The following is a 25,464-nucleotide window of genomic DNA, read 5'->3' on the forward strand; positions in this document are numbered from 1 at the left end:
AATTAAAAGGCTTCGATTTCTACCAGCGTGAGAAACACAAATTATACGTTGCCACAAAGCTCCCGCTGGTCGAGAAACTTGACAAAGCAGCAGACACATCTGGTTGTTTTCATCAGGCTGGTTGCACACAACAAAAGTTTAATCACAGCATTTCTGAGTTCTGTCAAGTTTTTATCAGGAGCTTTTTATTGAAATGAGCCTGCTGGATAGATGAAATGCTGTTTCTTCTCCCAAATGATTAATTCAAAGAGGAATATTGTGTCTTACTATGCATCACAAGCCTTTACATAAAGAAGGATCATGTGTTGTATTTGTAACTGAGACTGTTATGGAATATCACAGTCAAGATCAAAGATCTTCCTTATCTTGTAATAAGAACATGAATCTAATGCATGTTGTTTGTGGCATGATCGAATCTGTGGTGTCTCTGGTATTGAAGAGAAATGATGGACTGGTTTATTGTTGTAGTTTGAGGACTGACATGTGACTTTGGTAGTACTGGACTGAAAAGGCTAAAGTAAAATTTTGCTTATTTCTGACTTCTAACTTTAAGGTCAGAGGACAAAAGTTTATAACCTATATGCATTTCCTTTTTTTTTTTCACAGCCATTTGAAAAAGCACGACCAGCAGCAACATTGCAACATGGAAAGTGTCTTGTGGTCCAGAATTTTTAAGCCATAGGCAGAAATTGTATCACGTTAGGTTTTACTTATTTCCCTGGCCTGTGAAGATGAGAGGAGAATGTTTTTGTTTTTTATTTGGTAACCGTTGTTAAAGACAAAAAACAAACGTGCCCACAAGCAAAATCTGTTTGAATTTTCATGTTCCCCCAGGCATTGTTTGGAAAGCTTTGTCACAACATGGCTGCCTTTGTCGTGCTGCCTTATCATTTTTTACTGAGACCCAGGGAAAGTGATCTGTATCTGTCATATCTATCGCATATCACTGATGACGTTGATTCCCGTCGTTGGAGCATTTACAAGAGCCTGGAGCTAATCTGAACAATTCCCATCATCTTGCGAAAAAGCACTTTGGCAGCGTGGAGATTTGTGATTATTTACTTTGAGTTTCTCAGTTGTGTGCTGGGTTCTTATTCAGCTTTCGGGTGCCACTGTGGGGGGTCTGCCAGATGCACTCATTAAAATTATATTGAGTTGAATACGCTATATTTATGAATGTGTGATTTAGCTGAAGAATGTGTAACACTCGAGCTGACCCACTCTGCAATTTCAAGTTTGTTTAAAAATGAAGCTTATAATTTAATACCATTTAATCTAGCAAGGGTGGTAGATGGAAAGAAGAAGGGGCAAAAAATGTTGACCAATGATCAATTTATTGATATTTCTGGAAGTGTGTTGTCTCTTAAAAAAATAGATGTTGGTTTAACATTGGGTGGCTGAATCTAGATATGGTTAGTTGAAAGTACTTAGATAATTCCTCTGAACATGAATTTGCATTTTTTTGATGTAGACAACTTGGACAACTTGGTTTGAGAGGAACACTTCTCAGATGTTTTTGAGTAGCATGTTTCCAATGCATTTGCATTACATAAAGGTGACAGCACATCTGGTGAGACTGAAGGCTGATGGATGTGATTATGAGGAGGCCACTAAATCCTATCATCATGACCTAATTCTCGATCTCAGGTTGCTGCTAATGACTTCATTATGTGTTAGTGTATTCCCTTTGTCTGCTCCACTGCCTGTTAGGCCCTTTACAGGTGATCTTTCAAGAGTAGCCGTCACCCTTGATGTTAATTCTGTCACATGCTTGGGAAGTCTGCTGTATGACCTGCAAATACAAGACTCCACACATGCTGGGATGATCAGATACAAGAGGAAAACTTCATTTTCAGACACTCCCAATGAGTGTTTTTTGCTAAACATTGTGGGATTTGCATCATAACTATCCGAATGTTAAGATAACTAAATGGATTTAAAAAAGATATGTGAGTTGGTTTACTGCAGAGGCGTTTTCTTTCTCTGCACCAAGTTCTAGACTCAACACACATTATTTACATTAAACATTCAAATGCGCTATTTTCGCCCGCATTTTAGCACATTTGGTTTATTGTAGAGAGTGATGGTACCTCACGTTAGGTTGACCTCTGATTATTTGGTCGGAATGCAGTGAGACTCCAGGCAGCTTGTCATCACTGTTTCTTCCACTAGCCATGTATTAGCCACATTGTTCTACCGTCACTATCTTATGTAAATCACGGTTGATGTAATGGTCACCCCTGATCTATAGTATTCCACAGCTGAATCCTGTTTGCCAACATGTTGATGCATCACCCTGCTAGCTTACAGTATTTCCCACTCAACACCATGCAGAATTGTCAGTTGGAAACTACACAGTGGATGTGATATTTTGAGAAGTGTTGCCCTTCGTGTCACAAAGCATGTGTTGTTTAACGTGTGTCAGGTTGCACTCGTACTACACGGCACACACACATGAAGTGGAATTAGTTTCTTTACATGTGTACTGCGTGTTCAGCTGTCACTGACAAACCTCCATCCTGTGTTCTCCACATCCCCTCTCTGTTTTGCCCTCACCTTTGTGTCCCACTGTCTCGACTGTATTCCTTTGTCTCCGTCCTCCTTCATTCTCACATTCATGAGCAACTGTGCGTGTCCTTTCCTGCTGCATCCCCGCAGCTCAGCTGTGCTTTCATGAACTAGACATGGCACCGTTTCAACTCCCAGGACTACTATTAGCCTTGGCAGCCAACAGGCCTGTTGAGTGTCATCGCTCGGAAACACCAGGTCATCAATAAAAGTGGTGTCAGTGGTTCACTTTTAAATGCAATCTGTTAACCACAATTATCACTCCTTCCTCACTTGGCATCGGCCTAGTTTATTGTCGTCGTCTGAAGGTCACTTCACTGAGTCAGTGTCAAACAAGACATTTTCAATTCTCAGGAATTATTAAGTAGTTTTCAATTGAAAAACAATATTTAACCTAAAATAGATGGACATTTCCTCGCCACCATCTGTCTGATTTTCTCACATGCGTGACATCTAAAGATTACTCCTTTGATCTTCATTACCCAATTAGCATTGTCACCCGTTCTGTTGAATGGTTGGTGTCTATAAACACACATCAAGCTAAGGTGGAATTCACACAGCCAACTGGCATTCCATCATGTGTGTGTTCGCTGCAAGTCAGATAAACGTCCACGTGTAATCCTGCATCAGATTAGTGATGATGCAGGGGTCAGACTGCTGCATCTGAAGTCAGGCTCATCAGAAAGGAAACATTTGGAGTGTACTGTGTAGTAATGTCGTGCTGAACGGGATTGGTGGCCAATAGAATGGAAGCTGTGAATGGACTTTTTTAAAATTCATAATAGAGGAAGCACTACAACTATGACGCCGCTATTTTTGTCCTACAGTCTTATAGAAAAGGGCCAGTGAACCGAGCAGCCCGCCCCAACATTGGCCTCATCCCGCTCTTGTAGGTCTGATAGTTGGAAGCAAAGGGGAGCCTTGAGTTATGGAATTAGTTTACATGAGTTTAAGATACTGATGATGGTGTGAGAGTCTTGCCGTTTTAGTACTGTAAGCTTCTATTTTTGTACAAACCGCCCTACATCAAGTTATTTTTGATAACGAGTGTATTGAAAGAGAGATGGGAAATTGGGCGTCTGAGGGCCACTGACCCCGTGTAGGCCAGTCATTTATAAAAAATGAGGCCATCTAATGGACCTCCCTCAAATATGCTTTTGAATGCTGGTTATCTTGCAGCTGTGTCGACGTTTGATGTCCAGATTCTGTTTCATTTCATGTAGGCTCAAACTTGTGATGTTTTCCTGACTGTGGCTCAAAAGCTGATAACCTCCTCTGTCTTCATGGATTTATGATGTTTACAGATGTTCTCAGCTCTTGAAAAAACAGCCCCTCTGCTCAATAGGGCGGCCATCTTTAATCCAGTAAAAAGCATAGGGATTTCGTAGCCCCTGGTCTGCCTGAAGGCCCTTTGGAAACCTCTCGGCCGTGAGAATGGGGGGCTGGGGCTGGAGGTGTAGGCTGGGATGTGTGTAGCTATGCAGGAGGGGCTGGGGGACAGTCTTTGTGAATTTAGTTAATCTAATTTGAGCCCTGTTCCCCTGGAGGTTCGGTCTTTTCCGCTGTCCCTCTTTCACTGTTGCCCCTGTTACAAACATCAGTCGAATTCGGGGAACGATGTATGTATAGTATGTATTCACCTCAGGTGAAAATACTGACTCTTTTGGTTGAACAATGACCATGTTTTTCATAAGTCATTTAAGAACCACAATGTACAGTACTTAGTTGAATTGTTTTAATCCCAACAATGAGGGTATTGAGAGTACAATTTCAACCTGATTCAGATGTCAAATCTTTAGTCTGCCATGGTAAAGAAATCACTTATGCAGCTGTACTTTGCCTTTCCATCGAACCGTCCCACTCAAAGCTGACGCCCAGTAGCCGTGCTGCTTATAGCATGCAAATGAGATGCTGAGGAACTGTTTAACGCCTCTGATGAACTCACTGTGATGCTCGGCGTTATCAAACAAGCATCAACTCATTATGGTGCCCTTTGAAGCTGCACTTGGATATCAAGGTCTCTTAATCCCATTTAATGGATCAGTGAGTTGGACAGTGGCCTGGCAAATTGATTAACAGGGCAGCCATTCTCACCGAATGCTCTCTGTGGTTTGCATGAGTAAACTTGATAATCGGTTGATTAATTGTCGCAGGTTAAGAGTTAATTGTTGCAAGTTAACAGCAATTTTCTGTTCGTTAAATTTCATGTAGTCAGCTGGCTTTCCGTTTTCTTCCTTTTTTTTCTTTTTTCCTTAGCTTTGTAATTTAAGTCTCTTCCCCTCTGCCTTTCTTTTTAACTTGAGGCAATAGGTGGTGAAGGGCAGGAATGCAGCCGTGGGACTGTAAGGATTTATCACACGAAGGTGTGAGGGCTGCTGCTTTCTGCTTCTGTGCCTGCAGATGTAACAGTTTAGTGCCAATAGCATTCCCACCAGGAGGTCAATACAGAATTTTATTGCTTTTTACTACCATTCTTCAGACCACATACTGGTGGAGGGAGATAAATGGGGAGGGGACCGGTCAAATATACAATTAATATACTTTTTTGCATCCATTTAAACCCTCTTTTAAACTTTTTCTTTAAAAGTATTGGTCTGCTCACAGTAAAAAAAAAATAAAAAAATTAGAAATTAAAATACATTTTATTTTAATATGGGTCAATATTTGACACCAGATCTCCCAGCATTTTTTTACTCATATTTTTATTACATTTTCAAAGAATTATTCACAATTAACAATCTTTGTCTTTGCATTTTCGTTTCAGATGCAATACCAGTTAAATGTTTAAATGAAATGAGTGCATTAATGACAGCATAATTATTCAGCTTCAATTTTTCTCCCTTTTTTCATGAGTTTGTAAAAGTACCTGCTTTGACTTTGTAGTAGAACACAAGTTACTACAGTTATTCCCTCTAGTTTTCTCACTAGCGTGTATATTAACTCTTTGAAGTCAGTGTGTGTAAACTATTTGGTGACCATAAGTAATGTTCACATATTAATCCAGGTTCCTACATATACACAATAAATCCTTTTTCTTGTATACACGTTCTTGCTCACTCGCTCACACACTCTCGGTCTCGCTCCCTCTCCCTGTGTCTCCCACTCCCTTTAAACACTCCCATTTCCACTCCTCTTACTCTCCCTGTCCTTTCCTCTGGCTCTCCCTCTCAGGTTACGATGACTGGGGCTTTTCTTGCTTGCATCTCAGTGTATTAGTGTGTGAGAGAGAGAGCGAGTGTGAGTGAATGTGTGCGTGTGTGAGAGTCTCCCTGCACAGTGCTCTGTCCTTGTCCCTGCCTCCTGGCAGCCAGGAGCCACCCAGCAGCCGGTCTGTGATTGGGTAGAGGAGCCGGGCTCTTGACACGGCGCGGTGCTGACTGCTTCAGGACGTGTTTCAACAGATGGTCGAGGTTAGAGAGTGTCATCACATCGACAAGAGGATTAGAGGAGAGAGGTTGTCTTCCAGGAGCTGTGTGGTCCCCAATTCTTAAACCCTCAATGAGCAAAGCGGGTGCCGGGGAAGAAACAGTAGAGGAACCCTCGCCTTGCCTCTCACCCTACCTGCTCTCTTGACCTTCAGGTAATGTACTCTCTTTTTTAACATATTGTCAACTGTATATTAACAATGTACATGCAGGAATTATCATTTTATAATTTGTGTAGTTATGGTTTGTTCTGCTGCGCTCAAGTACAGCACTCCAGACTGTGCAGAACTTCATAGTTTCCCTATGAATGACAGGAATTCCCTCAGTCGCAAATTCCTCCCTCTCTCAGGATTAGGAGGCAGCACATTCCATTTATGTCATTTTTCTAAATCCATAAGCAGCTGTTTGTTCTTTCTCTTACACAAAAAAGTGCCCATTATTCCATTAAATCGGCATGACTGTCCTGTTTTTAATTTTAGTCCTCTCAGGATCTCCTGTTGAGCTGTAGATGTTAAAGAGCAATTTGTTGGTGTTCTCCAACACAGCATGTCACCTAACATTCCCACACTTCAGCTCAGATAAGTTTTTTCATAAATCTAATTCCGAGTGCACTTCTGGCAGATCATGTCAGTTTGTACTAAATGGATGAGCTGCTGAGGAGCACTTTCCCCACCAACTGTCAAAGCAAAGCAGAGAGACACGGGCTTTGGGAATTGTACCTCACTCTGTCTATTTAGCTTCACTCAAGTGAGAAAGGAAACTTTGGAGGAGAGTGGGAATATGATGTATAGTATTTATGCTTTGCTTCAGGCACTGTGTGTGTGCTTGTGTGTGAGGTGTTTGCAAATGGAGATTGTGCAGCTGTGGAAGACTGTGCACCGGGGCTGGGAGCTTGAAGGCTGCTGTTGTGTCCGTCAATGTTGACCCTGGTAAACCGGCCATACCTATGCTTCCTGTTGGTTACTTGAAGTACTTAGCAAAGCCACTGAAGCACCTTGATATCTGCTGTGTTAAGTTCAGCAGCAGTCATTGATTAATCACTGAAGCCAACTTTTTCTTTATTCTAGTTTTAACCTAAATACTTGAAACTTTTTTATACGATTGTTGTGAAGCAATACAAATCGAGGTGCGGTCTTGCTGCACCAGAGCAGTCTTCCATGTCTCTTGGGATGATAAACAACGAGAGTCGTACAGGTGACTGGAGCACTTACTTTGAAATGCATTATTGTCCAGCTTGAACACTGAATGCTTACACAGACTTTTTAACCAAAGTGGTATTGTGCTGAAGGGGGAAAATGGATAATCCTGCCTTTCTTTTAGGAGAGAGTGGTGATCCTTTAAACTGTTCTGCCTCACTGTGGTTCAAGCTTCAGAAATTAAGTGGGATCTGCTGCTTAGACACTTCCAAGAGAATGGATTCATTCATTCATTAATAGAAGAAAAAAATCATAATCTCGTCAATCTCATTTCTGACAACAAAACTCCTCTTTCCATCTTTTCCAGTGATGCAGATAGAAGTTTGCCCATAACTGTAATCTGCTTGTGTGAGCATGTTAAGGAAAGATTTCCTCCTCCGGCACTTGTTTATCTTTGACTTAATGACAGCGTAGCTCACACTCGCTTGATTGCATAGAAACGCTAGAATAGATTGCACATCTTATCACTGCAAATGACCACTATTTAAACTCCCAGCTGGCTTTTATTTATAAAGGAATTACCAAGACTATCTTTAGCTGAGTCACCCACTTTCTCACTTCCTTTGTTGTCCTTCCTGATCAAACACCACTCTTTAGTTTTAATCCAGCCATATGCCTAAATATATATTCAGCGATGAGCCCTGCAAATCTGGCTGCGTGCCAAGGGCGCATGCATCTATTTTGAGGTATTTGGTAGCGTACAGCTGCACCTCCATCAACACAAATTCCTGAAATGATCGGGGTAAGTTGCACAGATCTTGCCTTTATGTTCATTGAAGTTGTTCTACTACTTTTGTCATGTCAACATGGCGAATCATATCCCAGGGCGTCCTAGTGGGTCCCACTGGGAGAGTTCCACTTTGTGCATCATGTGGCATGTAGTTTTAATGCCAGGCGTTTCGTGTTTTTTTTTAAATGAAAGAGATCCTAGATGTTTGTCTGCTCTGGATGCCCAAATCACAACCAGTGTCGTGAGCTTGGGTGTTGTCCTAGGGTTAGGGTTGATGGGCAAATTTTGTTCAATCAGAATCCAATATCAGTGTCTTGTTTAATTATTACAAACATAACAAAACATAAATTGGCCTCCTTTACCACTGACTCTGAACAGAGGAGACTGTTTTTCCTAGTTGAACCACTGACTTTCATCCTCACCACTTTCCTGTCTTTCCTGATTTATTGACATTTGTCTGCACAAAAACCACTTGGAGTTTGACTTGTAATCCACTACAGGATGAACACATTTGACTTGAAGATGATGATCAAATCATCTGCAGACGATAATTTGGCATATGTTTGACATCACCTCCTGCTACCGATTCACGGGTCTGATTTGTTGATCAAGTATTGCCAGAAATCATCCATGCTTGTTAAGAGACTTCCAGGTAACATGTTACCAATCTGATGTGAAGCTAAGCCCTAGTGAAATGTTGTCAGGAGAAACAGAGGGGGAGTTGAGTAGAAATGAAGTGGCAGAGGCCAAGATAAGAGAAGTGCGGCTTTAGTGAAAGAGAGGTGTGATAACTAACAAAGGGAGTGAGTGGATGTGTTTTGATCTGAGCCTTGGTGTTGTGCTTCCACTCTTTTCATCAATGTGTGTTTGTGTGAAGCTCATCAATCCAAACACAATCTTCCTGTGACAAGGGCAGGTTCAACATGTCCGTACTACACACGCACACCATGGACAGGCATACCCCCTCTGTCCTTCACCCCCCAGAGGGCTCCACTGTCCCTGCTTTGTCATCCTTCTTGTCCAATAATCCTGCCCCCAGGGAGAAGCAATCTGTTTTAGATCTGAAAGAGAAAGGGCCCTGCCTGTATCACGTACAATTAAGCAGCCGTCAGAATGTGTCGGCGTAAGTTTGGAAGTAGAAGTGCTGCCTCTGGTGGGGCGGGGGGTTCGCTTCTTTCATCCCCCACCTAGCCAGAATAGAGATAATAGGGTGGGAGGGCAGGAGCAGTGGGACTGGACTGAAGAGGGAGAATGAATATCTTCCCTCACCCCTCCATCCTGCTCTACAGCTAGACTAATAGAAGCCAGCATGCGTTTGTTTCAGCTCTTCTGCTCCCTTTCTTTACTTCTCCCCAGGAGCGGGCAAACACATTCAGTCTCTGCCAGCACGCCCCTCCTGCCCATGTGCATGAACATGTGTGCGTGCATCTGCCAAGTACTCATGTGCGGACTTGACCATGTGCCGCTGGTAGCCTCTGGAAGAGTTCGCTCTAACTTGAGGATCCAGATTCAGGCCATGTGGATGAATAATGGTTGGACCTTTGTCTCATTAAAGATGGGATGCCTGTGTTTACACTGACAGCATCCAGCATAGCATGGAAGCCCTTTTTTTCTGCTTTTGAATAGCCCTCGGCAAGTTCAGCTGCGTTTGGCTTCATTCGCTTGTTTCTCTTTAACATGTTAGGATGATGTATTGACTGCATTCCTTCAACTTAGGCTGAGAGGCTACAAAGGTAAAATGATTCCTGACTTGTTGCAAAGTGCTGTCTATGATGTGTTCTGAAGATGCTGCTTAACTGTGCATTGTGGAGCTACAATTCAATCTGTCAGTTTAAGCTGTCTAGAACAATGTAGAGGTTGGTTCAGCAAGTGTTGCAGAGGAGTCCGAGCCAGAGGCGCTTGGAAAGGCGCGCTCCCCTGGGCACAAATTACAGGTTGCATGTCTGTGTTTAAGTCTGACTGATTCTTACTCAGATTGTTTGACTGACTGACTGGTGGTGCAAACACACACACTCACATGCACTCACAGGCATCCGATACCAACGCACTATCACACCCTCATATATTTATATATGCCCATAGGCATGGATGGAGAGCAGTGCTGAGCAGGCACAGGTGCAATGGGACAGGTCCATTTTTATGAGCAGTATCATGTTGGTCTGTCAGAGCCATTGAGAGGTTTGTTTATGGCTTCCAGCCTCTCACAGACTGGGTCTTCTGCTCTATGTTTGTCTACAGTTTCCAGAGAATATGCCTCCACATGCTCCACATTTTAGGGGTGTCTAGTTTCATGCACTGGAAACAGGCCTACGCTTAACTGACCTCCTGCCACTGCAGCACTCAGGAATCCACTTTTGTTTTCTTTCCCGATGATTGCCACCTAGGCGAGGTCTTCTGCAGAGGGATAATTGTGTGGGTTTAATTGACATGCTTTAATTAAACTAATGACGTAAGATTGTTTTAAGTGAGATATCTTCAAGGGCGTGTTTCCTCCTCAAGAACAGATACAGTAGTTTATCCACCCTTTTAGTAATCCCATCTGGTTAACCTTTAGTTTTCACAGTTAAATGCTGAATTGTTCATTTTCCCTCCATGTCATGAGAAAACAACAATTTTGTAAATGATTAAAGCACAGGAAAATTCACTCTGTCGACAGTAGAGCACATTTAAGGTCCCTTCTTTATGTCACCAGTTTCTCTTATAGTTGTTGCTGCTGCGATATCCTAACTACATTGATTTTATTTTCTCTTGCTCTATTTCCATCTGTCTTTTATTCCCCGGCTTCGCTTGTGTGAGGCTGTGTCGCAGCGCGTGTGCCAAACGCTGCTGATTTCATGGAAAAGAAGCCGATCTCTATATTCTTGATAATTACATCACTGGAAACTCATTGAAGCAATTTGCCACAGCTCTCTTTTGTGGTCAAAGGAACAATTTCTCTGGGGTGTGTTTGACGTGTCAAAGAGACAAGGAAGCCACCCATGAGCGAGTAATAAATTTTACTCTCTCTTTATTTTGTAGTGCCTCTGGAAGTGTGGGCTTTCACAAAAAAAAAAGTTTTTTATTCATGTGGGGTTGTCTTTCGCTAATGATTTCCATTCATGACTTAAGTAGAAAGTGCTTGCTCGAGGCTTTTATCATGTGCTTAGCTAGTGTTCCACAAAGTGTTATTAAGTTCTTTTCTGTGTCAGTTGAGTCCGAGCACCAAAGAATCATCCTATTTCAAGTAATCCACATTATTTGAACAGCACTGTTTTATGAATACAAAGTAAATCGCTGACTGCTGATGAAAGTCTGTGATGAACATTGTGAGTTGTGATGACAAAAATGCTTGGGAGCCAAACTGTCCACTCCATGTCATGAGAAAACAACAATTTTATAGGTGATTAAAGCACAGGAAAATTATCTGTTCCTCTTGCCCTCTGTAGCTGGTTCTAACATACAAAACACATGAGTGACAACAGTTACATGACGGCTCAGAAAAAACTAATTATAAAATGCATACAACAACTTAGTCCAACTATGGAAGAGAAAGTTGAATTTCTCTTTGTCAGACTACTAGACCTGGATAATGCTGTTTATAGCTGGACTAATGCATGTAGCTGTGTAGCTCGATGCTAGCTATGACCGCACTAGGTGATGTGCGGCTGCACAAGCTTCAGCTACGCAACAAACAAGATGCTCCTCAGATGTGAAGACAGTCTAATAACTTTATATATCATCGAGAAGTGTAACTGTCTCTGTAATGGTCTTTGTTGATGTCTGCGGTGAATATAAAACCCACCTGATATCACTGGCGACGGCGCCGATCTGCAGATGTGCAGATTTGTTTTCAACTTCCTTCCCTCCGGTTGTTTTTATCGTTTTTTTTTTTCTCCAAAGATTAGAAAACGTGAATTGGTGGTTAAAGGAGATGGCACTACCTCCATGTTAGCAACCGTTAGCATCGTTGCTAAGTTAAGTTGAGGCTCACGCTGGTGATCAAAAGCGCAATTCTGTATTTTAACTACTCCACATTTATTGCTCCTGTGATACAAAGAAATCACAGTCTCTGGAATATTTAACTTTATTCAGAAACTTGTGAGTTTAATCCAAAAAACTGCCGAAGGAAGCGTGTTGATGATTTGGACAGCTCCATGACTGTGACCGTGTCTCCGTAGTCAAATGTTTGGCACCAAAGCAGCATATAGATGCAGTTGAATGGAGGACTAAATATTGTGACTTGTCATGTAGCTTGTTGGTGTATTTCTATTGAATGTTAATCTGCTTCATGTCACAAGAGGTCTAATAGACCAATTGGTGGTCTGAAATGCACTTCCAACTTTGAAGTAATTTGGACCAGGATTAATTTAATTACGCATTAAGATGCACGGTTGATATTGATGGGCTGGTCTGGTCGTCTTGGCACTACAAAGGCTCGCTTTCAAGGTCCCTGAAACATCAAGGCTCTAACTAATAGCCGTGCTTGCACCCACTCCAGGCTCACATTTCACTGAATCAAGCCCATTTTTCTTCATCAAATTGGCTTAGGTGCACAGAGGGCTCACTCAGTGCCAGTTGGTCGGTCATTATTCGATAAAACGTCTTCATAAATGTGTAATTTTGAATAAGTGTGAAGGAGCTACTTCTTTTCCACATGGCCAGGGGCTCCGTTTTTTTGATCCCACATCAATTTTAGCATTTTGGTCTGACAAATCAGCAGAATTAAGAGTCTGTAAACACCAAGCTTGATTCCATTCCCAGTGAAAGCCTAACGCCAGAGGTAAACTTGCACAGAACTTTAATTCAATGTGGGACTAATAGGTGTGCTACAATATACTGCCCTGGCCTTGATGCATGGAGGCAACCCTCACACAGGCTCTCCTCAGTGTAAAAGGCCCTCGTCAGGGCTCATGGCAGCAAACCAGCTAAATTCCCAAGGATTACAGAAATATTTGGACAGGCCTTAATATTAATCTTTGGTCTCGCCATAATCATTTTCTCCGCGAAATCAAGAGGGATAAATCTAACTGAAACTAGCAAATGCTCCAAAGCAAAGGTCAAGTGATCTTTTCTGTCTCATGCTGTGTGTTCCGAGACAAGCATTTTGGTTGTTCAATCCAATTTTTGAATTCCATTCATTTGCTATGCTTCTATTCCTTTCTGTGGTTGGGGTGGTAATTTGGCCTGGTGGTTGTGTACTTCAGGATCAACGGGCGTTCTGTGCATTGCCCATGACCCCCATCTAATGACACTTGCGATTGACTACTGTAAACTGAAAAACCAAACATGCAACTGTAGGTCCTTATTTCTGTTCTACTTTCTATATTCCCAAACGGAACTTGTGTTGACTAACGGCAGGCAGTCTTGGCGTGTCAGTGAGTGTATTGTAAATCAATTAATCACAAACATTGTTCCAAATCAACAGTATAAATAACAATTTGGCTTTAGTGGTCTCTGACCTGGCACTGACTTTGACTAGAGCAGAACTCTTGGAATGTCTCCCGCTAGCTGATCTGTCACTCAAAATCTAAACTTCAACATTTATCCATTCAGTTATAAGAAGACATTGCTGTTTCGCTTAAAATCGTTTTGAAAGTTAAATGAGCTACTAAGGAGTGTTTTATTAACTGTGTTGTCATAAACATAGCTGATCAAACATATTGAAATGAAGTTGAAACGTCGAAACAAGCAGCACGCTACACATCATGGACGTGGACATGAACATGACAGTTTTCTGTTTGTTTTTCACGGAAAAAGTCAGAAACATAATGACTGCTTCTGTTGCTCACGGAAGTCAAGTCGTAAGCTCTGAACATATGAAGAGACCACGTGAAGACGGCTGCAGACTGGAGAGTGATTTACATGTGACGATAAAAAGATAGCATTTTAATTTTCACCAATTTAGTAGATGTCAAACAGTGTTTTTTTTTTTTGTTGTTGCATCTGCATTTTTGTTTTACTAACGTCTGATCTACACAAGTACTGTTGAGATAAAGACCAGAAGCTGTTTGAGCAGGTTAAATATCAAAGTGACTGGATTTTTAGGAGAGTTTTGAAAACTTTGTGGATCCCCAATCTTTTATGCTTCCCTCTGAGGTTTCCCTCAAACCATTGTATGTGGGTAGCCTTGGGTTGCTGAGGTTATGTTAAACACGCCACCATCAAAGCCAAATTGCTGCATGGGTCAGAGGGAGGTCGGGGTGCAGCAGGGTGTGTGGTTTGAGGTCCTAACTAGAGGGCACAACTGCCAACCAGCATAACACCACTGCCCTGAGTTGTTACACAAGCAACACTGCTATTACCCTTGTGCTTCACTCGCTGCTCAATGTTGAGGTGTATGTGCAGCTGGGGTGTTAACTCTCCTCTGAAACTATACAAAGAGATCTTTTAAATTTTTACAATAACAGAGTGTTGAAGTGTGATAAAAGTGTTACTTAAGATGACTACTAATCTGAAAATTGGACATCTTTTATGTACCTGGCAGCAATCTGCCACGAAATTCCTTTGTGGCATTTCTGTTTGAGGCACCTGGGAATTTTTACATCCCCCCATCCTTGTCTAATATTCTTCACTCAGCTAAACTATGATGATTACGGCGAGGGCTTATTTAAAGGGTCATTAGTGCTAATCCCCCCAAACAACGCGGAAGCAGAAAAGACTGCAAAGTTTTCCCAAGTTCTTAGACTTTGTTCCAAATTAAAACCTATTACTACTGTGCTGCTACTTTTGCTTACTTTTACTATAGTTTACGTGAGTCAGCAGCACTTCAACCAAGCAACTGTAGAAAAAGAAATGGAGGTGTTTGTGGGGCTGTGGTGCCTGGGCCTGCAAATAGAGCTGTGTACAATTTCCAAGCTCATGATGAATGGATGTCTGACACGAGGAAGTTCATGAAAAGAGGAAAGTGGCTCAGCTGCAACTGCGTCCAGATAAGCTTAAGCAAACTGCATGGCACAAATATTTTAACCCAAGACTTGAACTGAGGACATAAAATGTAAGGCCAGTTGCTGATACACTTGGATGTTTACCAAATTTTAGGCATTGATATCACTAATAATAATCAATTATTAGTCAATAATACCATAATTAATATGAAGATATCAGACTTGTGTCATCCTTATGTTTTCATCACCAAATTCATAATGGCAATAAATCCAAAACCTCATAATTTTTTGGAAATTATTCTCCTGCTGTGATGTGCAGTTGATCTTGGGTGATTCCGATCTCAGAAAGACAGCCTATAGCTTCAGTATATGCTGCGTATGTGTCTTATTCATTTCCCGGTATGTTTCTCTTAGTTGTTTGATTTGTGTCTGTAATTCAGTGTGAGGTTCTTTGCCCTCCACCAGTCTCTGCTGTGAAGTGTTTGTCCAGACAACGCCAATGTTTGCTTTGTGCTCACACTGTGACTGGCCTGACTGGCCTGGACACTGCACTCCTGCAACTACAATACAGTTGAGGCTTTTTTTTTTTTTTTCAACTGAAGGAGGGGAAAAAAGGAGAAATATATCCACTAGTTTGAATGTTTGATGGTTTCCTGTAGTTGTATTTTCTAAGCTTTTGTTTTCGAACTAATCAATAACTTGTATTGTTGCAAAAAACAAACTTTCCTAAAGCATTTGATGATTTTTAATGATAACTCCCTTTCGTATACCACTGAGTTATAGGTTTTGAACTGAAATAGAACTGCCTGCCGCATCATATTATTCAAGTTTCACATTTTCCATCGGCTGTAATCATGTGGAACATCGTCATGTGTCGCATTGCCAGAAACACAATTCGTCCATTTCTAGTTTGAAGGAAACTTGTCGCTGAAGATTGGGGGCTATTTGTCTGGCTTTTAGGCTTTGTGGCTATTCAAGTGCTTGTTTGATGCAATAAAAGTCTAATGTTATTGAGGGTTAGCGTATTTTGAGTTTGAGGATTTATGTGTTTTAACTGACAGCATTGGCCAGTGCCGGGATGTGGCAGGAGGTGGAGTCGACAAGTGGGCTACGGTCTGGCTCAGGTGTCATGGACCTGCCATTTGCTCACGGATCATTGACTCAGAATAGGCAGCAGTATGGTGCCACTCAGTGGGACTGCTGACCATAAGGCCCTCTTCCCTGTGAAGGATGAGTGTCTCACTTGGCTGTCATAATTCTTGTCCCACCCGCAAGCCCTCATTCCATCTCAATATCCTCAGATGCCTGCTGTGATTTAAGAAGAAAAGGATGTTCCAATACAAGAATGAATTAGGGCATCGATTTAAAAATGCATCCTTAAAGAACTGCGGTCAGTGAGGCAGCAGAGGTGATGGCTGTGTGACGACATGATGTCATAGGGCCCCGAGATGCTGTATATCGTTCTTGATTCATGAGTCATCTGTGATTGGCAACAGTATCATTAGGGTTAATGTAGTGGAACCCTCTCCCTCCCCCCCAGTGTGGTCCCATCCTCCCCACTGGCCCTGTGTCACGCTTGACTCACCAGGGGGTGACTTTTGAGTGGCAGGTGGAGGTTGGCCCGCAATTGGCTAGCATAAGGGAGGGCTGGTGGGTGTTTCGTTTTGGACAGCCAATGGTACGAGATGTGAACATTTGCTTGAAAAGAAGCTTCCCATTTGAGATGAAGGGACTGTGTCTGAGACTGGGTCTGTGCACTTGGACACAATGAAATGATGAGGAAACAACTTTGGAATATTGGGATTCTCACTGGTGAGGGGATGTCACTCTTTCCTTGTATCAACTTAGAACACGATTGTTATTCTCACTGTATGTTTATTTCTTTATGTGAATATTTTTTGACGTTATATCTTTTCCTCCACATGTTTCACAGCGGACCACGGCTGCCAGAGCATCCTGGGTGTGAGTGTGTGGCCCCGCTGGACCACCTCATCCCTGCCTCCTTCCTGAGTTCAGCAAAGATTGATCCGTTCCACGTCCCGTAATCCCAGGCATCATGCGGACGCAGTGGCTGATGTGGTTTGCCTTGTTGGCTTTCGACTTGGCTCCGGGCACCTTGGCCTTCACAACCACCAGAGCACAGCTGAGGGGTCGTATCCAGAAAGACCGCAGGAACATCCGGCCGAACATAGTCCTCATCATGACTGATGACCAGGATGTGGAATTGGGTACGGTTGACTTGCCTCGTGGTTTTTCCTGGAATTCATCTTGAATTCTTTTAGATTTTTCTCATTGTCACTTAATCAGCATCTTTCTCTGCCTTGTTGCGCGAGGATTTAGAAGGTTTTACGCTTCTCATTAAATATTTAACTCGGGCATTAGCAGAAGGAGAATGACCATCTGGTCTATTAGAATAAGTGAATTCACAATGACAAGGCTCAATTAAGATGGACGTGTTATGCAGCCTAATCGGTAATGACACTGTAATGTGGACAATTCATGATTCAATACCTGCAGACGGTAAAAGCGTCACAGCAAGCAGGAACAGCAGTAAACACTTATAGTTATGAAACGTAGATCAGCATTTTTGTTGAGGTGTTGCTTGTGTCCCCAAGGGCCAACTATGTCTCAGGCCAGTCGCAACTCCTACTGATGTGGGATTATGTTCATTCCATCCTATATACATGTTAGGACTAGTAAAACATGGAAAGTAACCTTTCCCAGTTCATGATTCCTAGTAGAAGTAGCCCCACTGGGATATGCTTCTTTTAACTGAAGCAGAATGGACACCGAGTTCTTTGCGACAATCTCACTGCTTGGTTACTTTTTTAAACACACTTATGCCTTCTTTGGTCAGTCATAGCCCTTTTAAGGTTTCAATGGTGTGACATGATCCAATCGTCGATAGTACAGGAAAATAAACTTGAGTCTTTCCCACGTCTGCTGGACGCCGTTTCCTTGTGCTCACAGACACAACAGCCTATGCTGACAATTCCACTGAACCTGCTCAAGTTTAATCTTTCCAGATGAGGGATTACCTCAGTAAACTTATGGTCATCTTTGGAAAGTTGAGGCTGTCTGAATACAGTTTTGTCTTTAAGTCTTTGCTGACTACTTCTCTGTGTGAGCAAGGTAGCTTCCAACAGGGTTGTCAAAGTCAATGACAAATTTCTAGCATTCTCAGTAGGTCCCCTAACTACAGGATGCAATATCAGTCTGCGTTTAAATTCTTCAGTCCAGAAGATGCTACATTTTCTGCCCTTTTGAAAGTTTCTAAATTAATTATTTGTTGACTACTATATTCTGTTAAAGCTCTATGTACTGTAAGTTGCGTGGATCACTATGATTTAAGTTTCGATGTGCCATAATTTAGTGGTAAATTCAAGCTCTTCTGTGCCTCATCCCATAACTTCTTATTTTTCTTCCGCCTAGGTTCTCTGCTGGTGATGAATAAAACGCGTAAAATCATGGAAGACGGAGGCACCACCTTCACCAACGCTTTCGTCACCACACCCATGTGCTGCCCGTCACGTTCCTCCATGCTGACTGGCAAATATGTCCACAACCACAACACCTACACCAACAACGAGAACTGCTCTTCTCCATCCTGGCAAGCACAACATGAGCCACGGTCGTTTGCTGTCTACCTCAACAACACCGGGTACAGGACAGGTGGGTCCAGCAAAGAGAGGATTTCATGATCTGCCTGACTGGATCCGGATGTGAGCAGCTATGCGGACTACATAAATTTGCAGAGCTCAGATTTACTTTGAACTCGACTCCACTGCAGGACCGGGCCCTCTGCTGTGAGAAATGCAAACACTGCGAGTGTGCCAGGTCACTGTCGTGTCTCCTGCAATGGTGTCTGCGTGAGTGATGGGCAGACTTTGGCTGGGCACCTCATTGGGGTCCTGTGGCTTGTGGTTCTCTCGCAGTTCCATTGGTCGACAATTAGTCTTCTCCTAGTAGCTTGGCACAGTGGCCAAGCTGTCCTGTTTCTGTCCAGAAAAAAAGGAAAAGCTGTTTATTTTGTACATCTCATGAGCCTTTCTCCCTGCCACCTGATTTCCATTTTTCCATAACTACTTGTGGCACTGTCCCTCTATGCCCCTGCTGACATTGCGTCAGCTCATTTTTCAACATTTGTCAATGCCATTGCAGATGACTGTTCTACTGATTTACTACTGCATAGTTAAAGAAAGAGTGAAGATCTAACAAGATGGCTAAACAGTTAGCTGATCGCATTAAACGCAATTTTCGGACTTTTTCCTTCTTATCTGCAGCCTTCTTCGGCAAGTACCTCAACGAGTACAACGGCAGCTACATCCCACCTGGGTGGCGGGAATGGGTTGGATTAATAAAAAATTCCCGTTTCTATAATTACACCGTCTGTCGAAATGGCTACAAGGAAAAGCACGGCGCGGATTATGCCAAGGTATGTGCTCACATGATTTCTTAACTCCATCACGCATTTGTTTTCCTTTATGACCTTGCATAAAAGACCACACCTGACAAATTGCAGCCTCTGCCGATAAATACAGACAGTCGGGCGTTCTTTTATCACAGTTGTTGTGATTTAGGGTGGCAAGAATTTTTATTACAGGGAATAGAGTGACAGAAGCTGGCATCATCTCTGCACTGTCCTTTTATTATGACACTCTCAGCACCGCATGCAGACACTGTAAAAACAGAACGCGTGCGTGTTTCAGTCTCAGTTTTATCATAAAGGCAAATTTAATTTTAGATGTCCGGTATGAACTTGTTTTTTTTTTTTAACTCTGTGGAAGTCAGATAAATCATCCCTGCATATTTTTTGCACTAGATATCAGTTTGTTTTTGCATCTCCATGCCAACATTTCATCACGGAGGGTTGTATTGGGGACATGAGGAATCCGTGCAGCGGTTTCATAGTTTGGGTGGATGTCAAGTTCCAGCATCGTCGGCCCAAAAGATGGGCAAACAAATGTTTGGCATGCTGTTCCGCAGCGACTGTAGATAGTAGTGTTGAGTTACCCACAAGTTCAGGCCACAATGTTTACAAGGCATACGCTTGGTCAGCAGATGGAGGTTTGCAAGCAAATGGACGCTGTTGGCTTTTCCCTGCCAAAACATATAAACCTGCTACCACTCGAGCAAGTGCAACTGCTGCGCGGACATCTAGGAGTGAGAAAGTCTGAAGACTGCAGCTGGCACACAACCTCACTGTGATGTCGCTTCCCCATTTATTCCATTCAATTAGGTCCCATTTAATTTTCCGTGTTCAGGAGGATGAGTAGATTAAGGAGGGAGGCCTTTGTGAAAGACCCTTTATACAATATTTTTGCATCCTGTTCCAACTTGCTAAATAGAAACAGAGCAGCTTAGAACTGAAAACTGTTCGTGTAAACAGGAATTTTGATGTAACTAGCCACAACAGAAATCATGTGCATTGAAACATATTTAGCATCTGTTAACATTTTATTTCAACTATTGTTCATCTTAATAATGAAGTCGTTTTAGGAGTAGTCAATGTATTCGATGTGAATACGCAGTTACTTCTAGAAGCTTACGGGAAGAATAACATAGCAAGCAGCATATTGAATTCTGGTTTCGATTAAGGTGTGTGCAGGACTGCATTAAAGTTTTGCATGATCTCTCCTGTAGGCAGGTAATAAAAGATTTATTCACTAAGCAGTCATTTGTCTAAGTATTTTTCCAACCAACAACCGAGAGACTGCAGAGAAACCCCCCACTTTAAATTAGCCTCTCCAACTGCCTTATTAGTTTCTGTACAATCATCTGTGTTTCCACCACCCTGATCATTTCGAAACAGCGCGCCAACATCGTGCCATTGTCACTTTGTTTGACCTGCCTGGGCTCCCAACAGATTTTTGGGAGAGTTGGCAAACTGAGCAGTACGAGGCATAGCAAAGCATTGTGCAATCAACCACCGAGCGCTTATGCCAGGCCAGCTCCAGTGGTCTGGCAGTAAGATCTATTAATAGAGATGGCATAAATCAGCCAAATTCCCTTCTGACATTTAAGGGAAATCCTTTATCCCTCGCTCTTTCATCCTCAAGTGGCCCTCCCATCTGTCAGCGTGTGCCAGGCAGCAATGGTAGCATGCCAAACCTGCAGGTAGAATGGATGCTGGTGGAAATTTGGCAAGCAGATGCCAGGGTGTAGCCTACTGCGGATTCAAGAAGTGACTACACAACATCTGGAATAGTGCTTTTGATATAATGTCACCACATATAGTTGTTTGATTAGACCAGGTCTGAGCCTAAGCTTCGTTCCTGTATGTTCGACTGAGTTTCTTCTGGGCGTCTAATCCACTGCACATGACAAAGGAAAGTATCTTGCTGCGTTCCTACATCGTCATTATAAAACTCATCACTTACTCTAGTTCATTTCCCTCACAGCGCCGGAGGCAACGGTCCTCTGAGAGTTTATTTCCTGTCAAATCTCCCTGTGACTAAGGTGGACGGAGGGAATGATCCATGTAAAAGGAGACACAAAAGAACACTATGAACTGATTTGGGAGAAGGCGAATTGAAAGCTCACAGTGGAGTGGAGTCGGAACTGTCATAACAAAATAGTATTTGAGAGCGGTGTGCTCTTCTTTCCATTGGGGATTTCATATTGAATAGTTTGTGGATTTCCAGATGATACACACGCTGACCTCAACACACACGCACACTAGCCAGTTGTTGTGCCTGTATATTGGTACTGTGTGTACTCAGTGACCCAGGATGGTTTGCGGCCTGTCGTCCTGTCAGTCGTTATTTTTCATCTAATTCTCATGAAACTCTTCTCTTCCAGGATTACTTCACTGATCTGATCACGAACGACAGCATCAACTTCTTCCGCATGTCCAAAAAGATGTATCCTCACCGCCCTGTGATGATGGTCATCAGCCACGCTGCCCCTCACGGACCTGAAGATTCGGCTCCTCAGTACGCAGAGTTCTTCCCCAATGCATCCCAGCACATGTGAGTCAAACTTGCATTGGTACAGAGTCAAAGTAATATCCAAAAAAGTCAAACAATGTTCCTTGATGTAGGTGAAGAACAGCAGCTTTGTATACTTTGTTGTATTTCAAGGAGAAAGAAAAATGATTTTCGCTGCTTTGAGCTTAAGCGTGGACATTTCATAAGAAAAGTTGTGGCTTTTGTGGGCCCTTGTTTTGAGTTCTGCCTTTATTCAGATACAGTCTCTCTTAACTTTGGATCTGTTGTAGACTAATGTATTCATTTTATCTTTTCTGGTTTGTTGGCACATTTTATGTACCATAGTTCTAGTAGAGGAAATGTGTGCTGAATGTGTCTTAAGTGACAAGTTAAAAAACGTACTTTGAGGCAGCTCCTGTTTCATCTCTGACATGTTAACAACCAATCATGGTGTAAATGTCTCGGTGCACTTCACTGTATTAAAGCAAAGCCCGCTCCTCAATCATGTGCTGACAGATTTCTGAAAACTGCTCTGCGAGGTGAGTGTTGAATCTGAATGATGGATCGCCCAGGAATAGTTGGGGTTCATGCAGTACCAAAGAGACAATCTGCACCCGCTCTCTCTTAAGGATCAGTGCTACCCAGCCAAGAGCTCCTCCGCCGTCCACAACTCTTGTCACCTTGTCACTTTAAGCACCATGATGTTTTTGGCTGCTATGTGGCAACAATATCTTTTGGAGGCTGCAGCAGCAGACTCGCAGGCTGCGCTGCTTTGCAGGAGAGTGGAGAGAATGATTTGAAGACAAAGGTTTAGAGGCTGCCAGGTCATCTCAGTAATCTTTCTCGGCGTATGTTTCCCTTTCCCTTCAGCAATTTCTCTCCGACTGAACATTCTCATCTGAGTGTTAGCTCACCACGTCTGTCTACACTGTCTGTACATCCATGCTTCTGCCGGTTGACCTCTCCAGCTGTCTTTTTTTTTCTTTTCATGTCCAATGGGGGGCTCCATCCCCTGCCTCCCCATCAGCCAAATTCACATAGGACTTTCCGACTCCATCCATCAATAGTCTGTCTTTCCCCCCACTCGCTCGCTCTCTCTGACTGGCTGTGGGGATGAGAGGAATGCATTGTGTGCTTTGGAACACCCTTTGTGACATTATTAATTTATTTTTAGCCCGAGCCTCTGGGTGAATGTAGAGGAGCGGAGGCCCGCAGGCATCAAAAGGGGTTGCCCGAGCACTTGTTTGAGTGGACGAGCCCCTCCTCATGTTGGCCACCTCTATAGCAAATGTTTTTGGTACGATTGTTGTTGGCAATGTTCTGTTGACCATGAAAAGATCAGTCAGAGATTCTCTTTTTTGCAGTTCTCCTTCTAAAATATTTACCTTTTATAGCCACTGCTTAAAAATAATTCCTCGCTGAAATTAAATTTCCATGAAGCCCGGGGGGAACCGTGGCTATGCCACGCAACAGTATAATATTTAAGTAGGGAGCCACGCGCTGCTGTAGAGGCGCACCCGCCTCATATATCAAAGTATGTCTGCACAACTTGACAGCGATAATCACAGGGGAGGTTGGATATTAATGTCATTAACATTCCTCCCCAAAGGTGCTTCTATCATCTCCAAGGTGAGCCCACCGCCCGACTCTTTAGTCGACGTGGTAGAATTTCTCAAATACTCGTTTCTCTGTCGAAGGCGGAATGAAAGCTGGCAAGAGCTCAACAAGTTGCTCCGGGGGATGTGGTTAATTTGTGTGCTGAAAGTGTCTGTTTAAGGGTCAGGGGGCACTCCGGGGTGAGCAGCGGGTCCTGCTGTAATCCAGGACAAATACCGCGAAACATCAACATATATATGTGACAGGTGTGACCCCTCATATAGGCTGGCTTCGTTCCACTGACCTCTGAATTCCTGGTTTCCCGGTGCACAGGGCCTCATACCTTGGTGGCCCACTGCCCAGAGACAGGTCCCTTTGTTGGGTTTATTAGACCGCCTGGCTTGGTGGGTGAAGAGTTCACTCTCACAAAGCTGGCTCGAGGAGACGAGGCCTGAGATCTTCAGTAAATTGTAAGCTCATAACAATTTGTCATGAATCATTGAACTTTTTATTATGTTTTTACCCAGTGCTGGTCTGTTTGTTTGTCAGTGTACAGGATAGCATTACAAGTTGAGAATGAATTTCCATGAGGATTTGTGAATGTGTGAGATCTTGATGCTGTTCTGTAGATTTTGAGGAAGGTTTTGAAGGAACGCGGCTTTAGCTCCCAGCACTGTTCGGAACTGACAAAAACTCTGGAAAACTTGACTTTATGAAACACTGCTTGCAGCTTTCATGTGACTGTCGTGACAAAATACTAAGCTCAAGTTTGGCTTTGAAAACTGGGAAATGCCGCTAAGCTAACTGTGGTGTCGTGGTTATGACTCAGCGCTTTCATGCAAGTTTGAATCCCAGCAGGGAACTTCTTTTTTGCCATGAGCCAACACAATTCTTGAATCATGGACACTGTGTTACTGATTTTATTGTATGCTATGTTCTTATTGCCATGTCAAGAGAGCTTCTTGATGGACGTGCACTGTACTCTTCCACTTTGTATTGTGGTTTATAGATTAATGGAGTGTTCGATTTGACCTAAACTGTCTTGTCTTAATCATTCTACTTACAGTTGATTCATAAATGTTGGCTTTACATACGTTTTAGTTTACCCCAGTCTACGTGGTGTTATTTCTGATAACCCCTGTAACAGGTGAACTGTGTCTCCCACCTCCCTCACTATTTACACACTTGTTATTCCCGCATTTCAAATGACTGTGACTTATTGAGGTTTTGGTCCGGTGGTTGCCGTAAACTTGACTTTGGGGCCTATTATTTTGTTAAGCATGTGCCAACCCTCAAATGGCTAGTGTGTGCCAGGAGCCCGGTTGAGCGAGGAGACTCTCGTCTGTGTGCGAGAGGAAGGCTGCTCCAGAGAAAGGTGTGCGAAAACAGCAGAGCAGTTGGCTGCCCAGTATTAAGACATTTCCTTCAGCAAACAGAGACGCCATTGATGCCTGTCAAATTCACTGGACTGTGGCAAATGTAGCTGTCCAGTAGTTGGGAAAAGTAACAGACAGAATTCTCAAATGCGGGTGGTGGCTTTTCACTGGTTGGCACAGTAGTTGTTGATTTCTTTTTTTTCTGTAAATTTATCATTGCTGTTTCAATAGACGCTTATCTTGTTTTGTTTTTGTCCTTACCACCACAGCACGCCCAGCTACAACTATGCCCCAAATATGGACAAACACTGGATCATGCAGTACACAGGTCCTATGAAGCCTATCCACATGGAGTTCACCAACTTCCTCCACAGGAAAAGACTGCAGACGCTCATGTCGGTTGATGACTCTGTGCAAAAGGCAAGTTCAAGGCTCGGTTCGGTCTCCTGTCATTAAAAGAAACCCCATTTTTATTAAAAAAAATCTTTTTAACAGCATATAGAAGTATCTAAAACTAATTTCTATGTCAAGACTAGTGCTTTTGCTATCACCTCACAGTCTCATTGTGTCGCGAACTCATTGACCCTGCAGGTTTATGACATGCTGGAGGAGAGCGGCGAGCTGGACAACACCTACATCATCTACACAGCTGATCATGGTTACCATATTGGTCAGTTTGGACTGGTCAAGGGGAAGTCGATGCCTTATGACTTCGACATCCGCGTGCCGTTCTTCTTGAGAGGCCCAAATGTCGAGCCAGGGGCAGTGTAAGTGCACCTAA

At 42.9% G+C, this 25,464-nt stretch overlaps 1 protein-coding gene across 10 annotated transcripts in view; it reads left to right on the forward strand.

Moving 5' to 3' along the window:
- Positions 1-25,464, forward strand: part of sulf1 (sulfatase 1) — a 65,026-nt gene that overhangs the window by 26,008 nt on the left and 13,554 nt on the right. For 4 of the 10 annotated variants that reach the window (XM_053858492.1, XM_053858499.1, XM_053858500.1 and 1 more), the window contains exons 2-8: positions 5,740-6,148; positions 16,716-17,010; positions 18,215-18,454; positions 19,066-19,217; positions 21,584-21,753; positions 24,953-25,103; positions 25,275-25,450. In XM_053858492.1, the coding sequence (XP_053714467.1) occupies positions 16,839-17,010; positions 18,215-18,454; positions 19,066-19,217; positions 21,584-21,753; positions 24,953-25,103; positions 25,275-25,450 (1,061 nt within the window). In that variant the 5' untranslated portion in view covers positions 5,740-6,148; positions 16,716-16,838. The remainder of the gene's footprint in view (positions 1-5,739; positions 6,149-16,715; positions 17,011-18,214; positions 18,455-19,065; positions 19,218-21,583; positions 21,754-24,952; positions 25,104-25,274; positions 25,451-25,464) is intronic. The other 6 variants (XM_053858493.1, XM_053858494.1, XM_053858497.1 and 3 more) reach the window with 4 other exon arrangements.

The sequence above is a fragment of the Synchiropus splendidus genome, chromosome 3 (genome assembly GCF_027744825.2).
Source record: "Synchiropus splendidus isolate RoL2022-P1 chromosome 3, RoL_Sspl_1.0, whole genome shotgun sequence".
Classification (NCBI taxonomy): domain Eukaryota; kingdom Metazoa; phylum Chordata; class Actinopteri; order Syngnathiformes; family Callionymidae; genus Synchiropus; species Synchiropus splendidus.